The sequence below is a fragment of the Callospermophilus lateralis genome, chromosome 6, assembly GCF_048772815.1.
Source record: "Callospermophilus lateralis isolate mCalLat2 chromosome 6, mCalLat2.hap1, whole genome shotgun sequence".
NCBI classification, from domain to species: Eukaryota; Metazoa; Chordata; class Mammalia; order Rodentia; family Sciuridae; genus Callospermophilus; species Callospermophilus lateralis.
In genome coordinates this window covers 64,569,483-64,581,504 of record NC_135310.1, presented here as the reverse complement: position 1 = coordinate 64,581,504, position 12,022 = coordinate 64,569,483, and the positions used below count along the sequence as shown (strand labels likewise).

General features: G+C 37.0%; 1 protein-coding gene across 2 annotated transcripts; it reads left to right on the top strand.

Annotated features, from left to right (window-relative positions):
- Positions 1 to 681: 681 nt before the first annotated feature.
- LOC143401224 (thiosulfate sulfurtransferase/rhodanese-like domain-containing protein 3) lies at positions 682 to 11,256 on the top strand. 2 transcript variants are annotated; one of them, XM_076858398.1, is made up of 4 exons: positions 682 to 790; positions 8,954 to 9,127; positions 9,400 to 9,559; positions 10,141 to 11,256. In XM_076858398.1, exons 1-4 carry the CDS (start codon positions 721 to 723, stop codon positions 10,211 to 10,213), a joined length of 477 nt encoding a protein of 158 aa, XP_076714513.1. In that variant the 5' UTR covers positions 682 to 720; the 3' UTR covers positions 10,214 to 11,256. The 2 variants fall into 2 exon arrangements, with proteins under 2 accessions (XP_076714513.1, XP_076714512.1); XM_076858397.1 differs by having other exon boundaries at positions 682 to 835.
- Positions 11,257 to 12,022: the final 766 nt, after the last annotated feature.

The following is a 12,022-nucleotide window of genomic DNA, read 5'->3' as shown; positions in this document are numbered from 1 at the left end:
ATCATGAACCAAGGAATGAGGCATCCACTAGAAGACAGAAAAGGCAGAAAGTTCTTCCCTAGTCTTCCAAAGGAATGCAGGCTTGTGGACACATTGATTTTATCTAAGTGACTACTGATCTCCAGAACTGTACTTAATAAATTTGTGTTTAGAACCAGTAAATTTGTAGTAATTTGTCATTGTATCAACGTGGACTGTTATACTTTACAAAGTTGAACCTAACCCTGACAAAGCTATGATCATATATAATCAGATATCACCAATACTTGGGGGGGGGGGAAGATAACGCTATGAGATTATTTTAATACTGAACTCAGCTAAACCAGGTATTTAAGTTAAGAAAAATTAGGAAAAAATTCATGTAGTCTGCTTTAAATTAATCCAATGTATGAAAAATCATGTTATAAGTTGCAGTTTATTTACTTTAAATCTTCATGTTTAAGCTTTGTAATATTTTCTACTTTCCACTTTTAAACTATTTTTCATAAAAAAAAAAGAAAATAAAAGCAAAGACAAAAAGAAAGCATAGAAGTTAAGTTTCTTTTCAAATGATTTAAAGCGGCACGGTTAGGTCAGCGATTACGCCTTCCGGCACTACTGCGTTCTGCCGGCCGTTGGCTGGAGGGCGCTCGAGAGCCGGGAGCAGCGCGCCTGGGGCGGGAGGGGGCGACGAAAGGAGGAGGAAGTGGTCAGCAGCACGGAGGGCGCCAGCGGGCGAGGATGCTGCCCTGGCTGCTGTTCCGGACTGCGCGCAGGGCTGTCCTCGGGTCCGTGGAGACTGAGCTCTGCGGTGAGCTTGACCCCTGGATGTCAGGGAAGGATGGCATTAACGAGGGTACTCGATTCTTTAGACTTTTGCCGTTATTACTCTTTGGCAAATCTGGGTATGTGGCACCCACTAGCACTTCTTGTGCCTTCAGAGCCAAGCCTATGCGGGCCTGGAACTGCTCAGGGAACTCAGGGAGACCGGTAAACATGGCACCAGGATGATAGTCGGGAGGGCGTTTATAATGGTAGAGTTACTTGTTTGATCAACGAAGGTTAATTCGCGACCCAAAGGAGCCAGCAAGATGGCCAGTCCCAGCCTTGCAAGTTACAGGTTGTGACCTACTAGAGAGCAGCTCTCATTGCTGGATGAAGCAGCCACCCAGGATTATGACGTATTAAAACTATAAAAATACCTCCCTGGTCGTAGATACAGAAGCAGAAGACATTGAAGGTGGTTAGTGGAGCAGTTGGGTCCAGAACTCAGAGCAGGACTTGAGTCCATTTTTTTCGTTTTTGCTTTACATACTGCCTCTCCATCAGCATCAGCTTTTATCTGGGGATACAGCTGCAGGGGCCCAATGTAACACTGCCCTCCCACTCCTTCTTAACATTCTCTGGAGTTTAAGATGGACTTTTCTAAGCAAACTGTTGTTTCCTTTTACCTTTATTCAGCAATCATTTATTGAGCCCCTAATCTCCCAGGCCTTCTGCTGGGGACACAGCCTCTGCAGCTCAGGAGTTCACCATTTCTGAGAGAAACAGACATAAGTAAACAATCATCATATACCGCCCACCCTAGTTAAACTGCTATGGAAAGAACAAATCTACCCATGTTGGAGAAAATATTAAAGAGTCTTTTTCATTTAAAAAAAATGCTAATATTATATGATTATATTCTCATTTAAACAAACCAAAAAAAGTACAGTGTAAGTCCCTCTTTATACATCCCCCTATCCTAATTGCCGCCTCAGATCCTTCTAAACACTTTTTGGTGGTGCTGGGATTTAACCCAGGGACTTGTGCGTGCAAGGCAAGCACTCTACTAACTGAGCTATAGCCCCAGACCCCTTCTAAACATTTTTTGATGAGTAGACGTAAAGGTACATATGAAATTATGTAAATGGGATTTGTACATACTTTTCTGTAGTTTTGTCTCATTTAGGTATTCAGAAGTTTTTAAATGCTGCATATATTCCATAGTATGGATATACTTAGTTTACTTAACCATTTATTGATGAATATTGTGATTTCCAGTGCTTTGCTATCATATAAATAATTCTTCAGTAATTATCATTGTGCCTGCCACTTTGTGTATATGAACAAGTGCTTTACTAGAATAGATACCTAGAAGTAGAATTGTGAGGTGATGAACAACATTTAATTGGGTCTTAAGAGAGAGGAAGGGTGTTCCATGTAGAAATGAGGGGAAAAAATAACCCCTTAAGAAATAACAGTGTGTGTAAATCCTGAAGGAAAAGCAAAAATAAGCATTTATTTTGTTTGTCCTGTGTGTATTATCTTTTTGTCACTATGACCAATATACTTGACAAGAACAACTTAGAGTAGGAAAAGTTTATTTTGGCTTCTGGTTTCAGAGGTCTCAGTCCATGGTCTGCTGGCTTCCTTGCTCTAGGCCCGATGTTAGACAGAACATAATGGCAGAAGGGCTTGGTGGAGGAAAACTGTTCAGCTCTTCTTTCCTAGAAGCAGAGAAAGAGCCAGAGACAAACTACAATCCCTAAGGGGACTCTTCCAGTGACCTACTTTCTCCAGTCATACCCTACCTGCTTACATTTATCACCCAGTAGCCTATTTAAGTTATGAATCCATTATATGGATTAATCCACTAATCAGTTTACAGCTCATCATCTGTTCATTTCATAATCTTATCTATTTCATTTCACGTATGAACATTCCTGCATTGCCACAAGAGCTTTTGCGGGGAGACATCTCATATGGAAACTATAACACATCCTGGATATACATTCACTTCATTTAAATCTCACAACAACTTGTTGAAGGGCATCATAGACTATATTAAGGAGCTTAGTCTGCATACTGTAATGTACACTATAAGGAGTATCCAGGTGAAATTAGATTGTACCGGTGTGAAAACAGCAAAATTATAAATTTTTCAAAGTTTAGGCTAAAAAGGTAAATGTCAGATATAGTCAGTATTACTTTTTTTTTTTTTTTTTGGTGGTGGGGTAGGGGAACAAACCCAGGGACTTGAGCATGCTAAGTACACACTCTACCTGGACCCTTTGGTATTGCTCTTAAAAATTCCTCAAGAACCACATATCACTTCTTGGCAAATCCCAAACTGCCAATGTTTCTTCAGTGTAGGAAGAGATCAGTGTCTCTTGTTTGAGTAATAGGTCAAGTGGTTGATTTACAAGTACAGGATATGTTGTACAAAACAAAACCCCCAAAATATTGGTTCACTGATTTAAGTGACTACTGTTGAGTAGAGGCTTATACCATGAGAGGCTTGGGGGAGCTGAGACTCATGATGGGAACATGCTTGCGTTAGTCCAGTCTCCAATGATTATTTCCTCCTTCCACTGCCTTCCCACAGGTATAAAGGTGAATTTTAGAAAATTAAATGTCAGTTTAATGACTCTACAAGAAAAACATAAGTGATCTCATTCACAAGTTATTTCATGTGATTGTTTCCAAATAGCTAAATACCAAAATTGAGTTAAACGTAATTTATAAAATTAGAATAGTTTTCAGGATGAATCTAACTAATGTGTATAACTATAAAGCTCTTCTAAACAAAATAGCATAGTTTTCTACTTCCTAACAATAAACAGTAGAAAAAGTATAAATTCAGCCTACCAACTCACAAAACAGATAGTTGAAAGAGAAATAATTTGATTCCAGGTGTTTTTAGATCTAATTTTGCAGACAAAAATGAACCAAATTTTAAAAATGTAAAGATAGGAAACATGTATTTTTAAAACTTATTTAATGTGTTAAAATACATATAAAATATGCCATTTTAACTTTTTTTTTTGTACCAAGGATTTAACTCAGGGACACCCACTGAGCCACATCCTTACCCCTTTTTATTATTTTTTTTTTTTTAGACACGGTCTCATTAAATTGCCTAGGGCCTTGCTAAGTTGGTGAGGCTGGCTTTGAATTTGTGATGCTCCTTCCTCAGCCTCCTGAGCTGCTGAGAAAACAGGGATGTACCACTGGGCCTGGCTTAACCACTTTTGAGTGTACAATTTGGTAGTATTAATTACATCCACAGTATTGTACCACATCACCACTTTCTATTTTTCTTATTTGTGGTGTTGGGGATGGAGCCCAGGACCTAGTTCATGCTAGGCAAGTGCTCTGCCCCTGAGCTCAGCCCTGCCCCACAATCACCATTTTCTATTTCCAGAATTTTATCATGGCAAACAGAAATTTTGTTCTAGGAAGCAATAACATCCTTATCCTTCCCCCTCCAACTCCTGGTAGCCTTCAACTAGTGTCTTTGAATTTGTCTATGAATATATTTTCATATAAATGAAATAATATATTTGTCCTTTTGTCTCTGGACTGTTTCACTGGGTAACTTCATTCCTTCTTAATGGATGAATAATATCCCATTATATGTATATGCCACATTTTATTTGCCCATTTGTTCATGAACACTCATCTGGCTATTGTGTTTCCATCTTTGGCTATTGTGCATGATGCTATGAGCATTCATGTTCAAGTAATTGAGTCTCTGTCTTTGATTCTTTTTAATATATAGTTAGGAGTGGAATTAATAGAAACCTGTGAATTTTGTTTGTTTGGTTTCTCGATAATGGGGATTGAACCCAGAGTCTCACGCATGCTAGGCAAGCACTGGGTATTGAGCTATGTCCCCAGTCTTTTATTTTGAGACAGTTCTTCCTAATTGCCCAGGCTGGCCTCATATGTACCATCCTCCTAGCTCAGGATCCCAAGTAGCTGGGATTATAGGCATGCACCATCTCACCCGGCCTGAAAACCTGTATTTTAAAACAATTATAGATATTTTGTCCTTTATCCCATCACTTTGCCATCAAGAATATCAAAGAAAATGGAGACGTGTCTGGTATTTACAGACACCTTTTTGGCAACTTAATTTTGGCTTTTCTTAACTACTGTACTGAATAAATAGAACTGTTAAGCATCCTTTTGACTTCTGAAAAAAAAAAAAAAAATCCGAAGACATTAAGGGCATTGTGAACTAAGAAAGTTTGGGAACCTGAAGTTTACCCACAGTTTTCCAACTAGTTTTTTCCATTTAATTCTATATTTTGGGCAATTTACATTAATATACCATTGTAGAATGTACATCCTTATAGAAGGATGTCTAACTTATTTCTACTTTTTCAACATTATATAGAGTTCTGCCAATGAACATATTTAAACATATCTCCATTTGTGTTTATTCATACTAATATTAAGATCAATTCCTAAAAGTAAGATCATGGGGCAAAAAAAAAAAAATGCAAACTTTAAATGTTATTTCTGCTAAATTTCCCTTCAAAAGTTTGTTAACATTATATACTCCTAATAACGTCTGAGAGTACTCAGTTCCTCACACCCTCACCAATACTGCATATTATGAGTCCTCTTACTTTTTTATGAGCCTGATACAATTACAAAGTTTTGTGTAACGCTCATATTTCCTTGGTTAGTAGTGCAGTTAGACAACTTTTCTCATTTCATTGGCCATTTGTATTTCTCATGTCAATTCCCTGTTCACTTTATTTTCACCATTTTTCTATTGATTTTTTTCCTTTTCTTAGGTGTTTTTGTGTGAGCTCATTAATTTGTCCTTTTTTTTTTTTAATCTTTTCTGGGGTTTTGTGTTTGTTTTGATATTGGGGAATGACCCAGGGGTCCTTTACCACTGACCTACATCTTCAGTCCTTTTTAATTTTCTTTTGAGACAGGGTCCCACTAAGCTGCTTAGGGCCTCGATGAGTTGCTGAGATTTTAGGTGTGGGTCACCATATCTAGCACTTTTTATCTTTGCTATGTTACAAATATTTTCTTCCTGCCTATCTCTTGTTTCAAATTCTCTGTACTTTCCCATATGTAAATTTAGCATTTTTGTTAGGACAAATCTTTATGATTTCTGATCTTTGTGTCATGTTTAGAATGGCCTTTCTGTCCCAATATTTAAATTATTCATAGATGCCAGCATGGTGGCACACACTTGTAATCCCATCCACCCAGAAGACTGAGGCAGGAGGATTGCAAATTCGAGGCCGGCATGGGCAATCTAATAAGTTCCTGTTTTAAAATAAAAAATGAAAAGTACTGGGGATGTACCTCAATGGTAAAACACCCCTGGTTTCAATCCCCCCAATAAATTATTCACTCTTGTCTTCAATTAGTATTTCTAAGATATTAGCTTATAGATACAAAAGGAATGAGATAATAGGTTGCTTAAAGTTTTCTCCTAGTTATTTGTCCTACATATTTATTAAATAAAATATCATTTCCCTGTTAATTCGAAATATCACTGTTCACAAATACAGAATTCTCAGTAAGTTATTGTGGGTCTCTTTCTGGACTTAGAACTTCACACCTTTTTCCTATGCCAGGTCTATAATATTTAAATCAATTTCACTTTATATTTAACACTTAAAGTTTGAATCATTATTTCTTCCACCCCTGAAGCATTATTTACCTTTCTTATAAATAGTTTTTGTGAAATACAGATATTAACAATGTCTTACTTATTTTAATTTTAAAATATTTTTTAAACCCATACAAAAGGTTGTAGACAGACACAATACCTTTATTTTATTTATTTGTTTACATTTGGTGCTGAGGATCAAACACAGTGCCCACACATGCAAGGCAAGTGCTCTACCAACTGAGCTACAACCCGAGCCCTAAAAGACCCATACAGAAGTTGGAAAAGTAAAACAGTTCCCTTTATTCTTACCCAACTTCTCCTAATGTAATCATCTAATAGTATAGTTACTAAAATCACGAAATTAACATTTACAAAAATACTAATTCATAGACCTTATTTGAATTTCATCATTTTCCCATTTATATTCCTTTTTTTTTTTTTTTTAAGTACTAGATTTGAACCTAGGAGTGCTTTACCACTAAGCTATGTGCCTAGCCCTTCTTCTTTTGAGACAGGTTCTCACTAAGTCACTGAGGGCCTCACTAAATTGCTGAGGCTGACCTCAAATTTGGCAATCCTCCTGCTTCGCTTCTCATGTTGCTGGGATTACAGGCATGTGCCACTGCACCTAGTCATTTTTACAGTCCCAGTCCAATTCAGGATTTACATTACATTGTAATGTTTTCTTAACCTCCTCCCATCTGGGATGGTTCCACAGTTTTTGTCAGGATAGTGATACTTTTTAGTACTGGTTATTTTGTAAACCAAGTTTGTTCTGATTAGACTCCAGACATGCATTTTTGGCAAGAATACTAAGGAAATGATGCTGTGCTCTTTTCAGTGCATCATGTGAGTTCCAGGAAGTGCCTGTTATCAACAAGGCTTATTACTAATGAACTTGTCTTTGAATAACTGATGACAGCGGGATCTTTCAACTCTTCCCTTTATAATTAGCATGTATCTTATGGGGAGATATTATTCTATTTCTCATCATACTTTCACCCACTAAGTCTTGTATTCATCAGTGGTTTTTACCTGCAACAAACATTACTGGAGCATCTGTAGTGATTTTCTATTTCCATTATTCATTCTACTTTTGTCAGTTGGAATTCTAATATATGATCATTCCTTCTCCTGATTTATTTAAATATACTTATATCAATGTGGACTACCACATGATATGAGTTACTGTTCAATACCATTATATTACTATTTACTTAGCAGTAGCAGTACCATCAGGTATCTACAAGTGTAGTTTAAAATGTATAGTCCTTAGGAGTTGGGTTTGTGGCTCAGTGGTAGAGCACTGACCTAGCATGTGTGAGGCACTGGGTTCAATTCTCAGCACCACATATAAATAAATATAAGATCCATTGACAACTAAACAATATTTTTTTAAAAAATGTACTGTCCTTACATCTAATATATGTCTTACTACATTTGCTTACAAAGGGAAATGAGATTAAAATTCTCTTAATATTGTAACTTGGATTAGAATAAGATTTTCACGTTACTTCCATAATTCAATTACCAAAAGCTGCAGGTGTATTTATAAGCTCCTGCCAATTGAAGGGCTTGGAGAGAGAATACAGAGAGAAAATGCTAGCATCAAGCATTCAGGGGAAAGGAGAGTGCATCCTGCCGCTCAGAGATAGGATGAAAACATTAAGTGTAAAAATTATTTTTCTATATTCTGCTCACAACACTTTTACCACCAGACATGGATTTTTCTATACCAAGCAATTCTTCAACTCCTTGTGGAGCAACTGGGTATCTTACAACTTAATTCTGAACTAACTACCCAAAGATACTGAAAACACAGTAGATTAAGGACTCAGTCCCACAACACTGCTCTCACCTCAGAGGAAGTGTCAATTAAAGGCCCCCCACAGTTGTGACAACTGGCTGTAAATGAAGGATTCCCACTACCCCTTCTCAGATTGAGTAATTTGCTTGAATGGATCAGCAAACTCAGGGAAACACATTTATCTGTTTATTTTAGATACTATAATAAAAGGTACAGGTGGATAGCCAGATAAAGAGGTACTTAGTATGATCAGTAGCTCTATGCATAGAACCAGAGTGAAAGACCAAATATTAGAACAAAAGATGCTTCTAGCACTATCATTCAGGAAATTATAAGGGTTTTAGGAAGCAGGAGCAGAAATCAAATAATGTATTTATTACATTACAATTCAAAATGAATAGTTTTTTTTTTTTAAAGAAAAACATCAACTATAGTTAGATGACTGACAGTAGGGAGGAAACACTTAAGCTACTCTTTCTGGCTGTTAATAGTTATGGTACTTTAATACTTTTTTTTTTTTTTGGATTGGGGATTGAACTCAGGGGACTCCACCAGTGAGCCACATCTCCAGCCCTGTTTAGTATTTTATTTAGAGTCAGGGTCTCACTGAGTTGCTCACACCTCACTTTTGCTGAGGCTGGCTTTGAATTCATGATTTTCCTGCCTCAGCCTCCCTAGCCACTGGGATTATGGGAATGCACCACTGTGCTTAGCATGATGTTACTTTATATTGCCCAAATTATTTTTTTTTCCAGATTTGAAGTCAATAAAGGAAAGCTGCCACAATTTTTGTACTGCTGTTTCTACGGCTGTCACTTATAAGGAACTCAAAAACCTGTTGAATTCCAAAAACATTATGCTAATTGATGTCAGAGAGACATGGGAAATTCTTGAATATGGAAAAATCCCAGGATCTGTCAATATACCATGTAAGTGACATGTGTCTTTAAGAAATATATTTTCTCAATAACTCTGTATCAAAAATTAATTGAGGGGCTGGGGATGTGGCTCAAGTGGTAGCGCACTCGCCTGGCATGCGTGCGGCCCGGGTTCGATCCTCAGCACCACATACAAACAAAGAGGTTGTGTCCGCCGAGAACTAAAAAATAAATATTTAAAAAAAAAATTCTCTCTCTCTCCCTCTCTCACTCTCTCTTTAAAAAAAAAAAATTAATTGAAATTCTTCACATATTTTCCCCAGTGAATGAGGTAAGTGAAGCTCTACAGATGAACCCAAGAGACTTCAAAGAGAAGTACCATGAAGTAAAGCCATCCAAATCCGACAGTCTAGTGTTTTCTTGTTTAGCCGGAAGGAGAAGCAAAAAGGCTCTGGACACAGCAATATCTCTGGGCTTTCACAGGTGAGTAAAATGAAGGAAGAAATAGATTCAAAAATGTATATTGTGCCAGGTGTGGTGGCACATGCCTCTAATCTCAGTGGCTCAGGAGGCTGAGGCAAGAGGATTATGAGTTCAAAGCCAGCCTCAGCAATGTCAAGGTGCTAAACAACTCAGTGAGATCCTGCCTCTAAATAAAAAACAAAACAGGGCTGGGGGTGTGGCTCAGTGGATGAGTGCCTCTGAGTTCAATCTCTGGTACACACACACAAAAAAAAAAACCTCAACATACTGCAATGTTTCATACACATTTATTGAAACAGACACTTTGAGGAGTAGATCAATGTTCTAGATAAGTGCCTAGCATGCATAGGCCCTGCATTTGATCCTCTAGCATCAAACAAATTCTTTTTCCTTACAATTACTGTCAGTAAGTGCAGGATAGCAAGACAAAGAGCCTCTATCTTTTCATCTTACTCAAAAGCAACACAATTTTTAAAATAGTCTGGAGAGTCTAATATGAGTTCCATTACATTATTTCTGAAATTTCTATCAAACCCTGTTATGAAACAGGAGAGAATGTTCACTCTTTGCTGTGTTTTCAGGGCTCAACACTATGCTGGAGGATGGAAGGAATGGGAAACCTATGAATTTTCAGAAAACAAAAAAGGAAATTGAGTTTTGGAATACAAATTGGCTGTTTCCTTGTATACCTGCAATCTGGAGTACTTCAATGAGCAAAAGAAAAATGTATTTCTGGAAGAAGTTGGTTAATTCTAAGGGGGATTATATATATCAACAACTTGTGCAGTCTTTTTCTCATCTGTAAATTGAGAATACCACTCCCCCCATCCACTTTCAAGGGCTACTGAGGATTAAGAATAAAGTATACGACTTGTCATGGAAATATGAGTTAAATAGAAGTTAATTTTTGCTAATTCAGGATAGTTCAATATTATTCTAAAAGACCAAGTTACCTGTATTAGATATTACATACCTGTACTGCATGTGACTATTAATGTTAGTAAAACTTTTTTTCATCAGAGAAACTTTAAACTAAAATACTAGATTAAGAGGCAGACTTGACCTTAACAAAAAAATAAATAAATAAAAAGAATCTGGGGTCAATTTGGGTATGGTGGTGCATGGTCTATAATCCCAGCTACTGGGAGTGCTGAGGCAGGTAGATCCCAAATTCAAGGCCAGCGTAGGCTGTTTAGCTAGACCTTACTTAAAAATTTTTTTTTTTAAAAAAAGGCTGTGGACATAGCTCAGTGGTAGGGTAACTTATCTGGAATGTGAGAGGCCCTCGATTTGGTTCCTAGAACCACATAAAAGGCGGGGAGAAAAAACAAATCTAGAGAAGCAGGTAAAATTTGAATAATGAAAATGTCAGTAACACACAGCAACTCATAGTAGTGTTATAATTTGCCATTTAAAAATTAATGATTAACATGGGGATAAAAATCAAAACAGTGATTACTTCTGTGGAGGGTAGATTTAACTGGAAAAGGCAAGGAATGAACTTCCAAGGGTGATGGAAATGTTCTGTACCTTGACTGAGGTACTGTATACATAGGTATAAGTATACATGTTTGACAAAACTCATTGAAGCAAGGACAAAAATGTGTTTTTCTATTAGTAATTATACTTAAAAAATAATGAAAATATATAAAAATGTCTAAATATAAGTGACTCCCAACACCATGGGTGTATATCTTTGGAATATTAAGTCCTATACTTGTTAGGTGCTAGTGCACTGATGGCAAATAAACCTGCTTTCTTATTTATGCTTCTTCTGACCCTGTTTTTACTCTCATCCATGTAGTCATTCAGAGCACGTAAGGCTTTGGGACTAACTATAAGGATTTTATCTGTCCTAAATGAGACAGAAAGATTTGCAGAACCTGGAGATGTAATACCTTGAACTTTGACAATGTCAGTCTAGTTTCTTATAGACTAAACTCCCTACAAGAAAAGGCACATATGCATGTGCAGGCGCACACACACACATACACAAATATATATGGTCAGTTTAAAAGCGTTAATTTTGGAGGCAACAAGGATTTGAAGTTATGATCTCAGGGAGAAGGAAAGTTATTGAGAATGAACCAACACTGAAGTACTGGACCTAACAAGGAACAGGAACCTGTTCTAACCTTTTAGTTAGAATTACCAACTATAGGTGAGCCAGAAATTGACCAGCTGTCACAAAAGCTTAAGATAAACTTTGAATCCATTAAATCCTGAATGAATTAAGGTGATCTTCCTGATACCCTAAGGACCTATCAGAAGTAGAACTTGTCTGGAGAAAAATATTTTCTAGTGAGAGCAGGGGTTGGCAATAGTTTAGAATATTGTAGGCTCATGGTCATTAGGTTTGTCCAGCAACTACTCAACTCTGCTATTGTATCACAACAAAAGCAGCCACAGATAACACATGAATATTTTAAGTGTAATTATATTCTATTAAAAACTTTGTATGGG

Coding starts and splice junctions, on each gene's coding strand:
- LOC143401224 (XM_076858397.1), top strand. CDS start 721: ATGCTGCCCTGGCTGCTGTTCCGGACTGCGCGCAGGGCTGTCCTCGGG. Junction 836..8,953: donor GAAGGATGGCATTAACGAGG/GTACTCGATTCT, acceptor TTTTTTTTCCAG/ATTTGAAGTCAATAAAGGAA. Junction 9,560..10,140: donor ATATCTCTGGGCTTTCACAG/GTGAGTAAAATG, acceptor CTGTGTTTTCAG/GGCTCAACACTATGCTGGAG.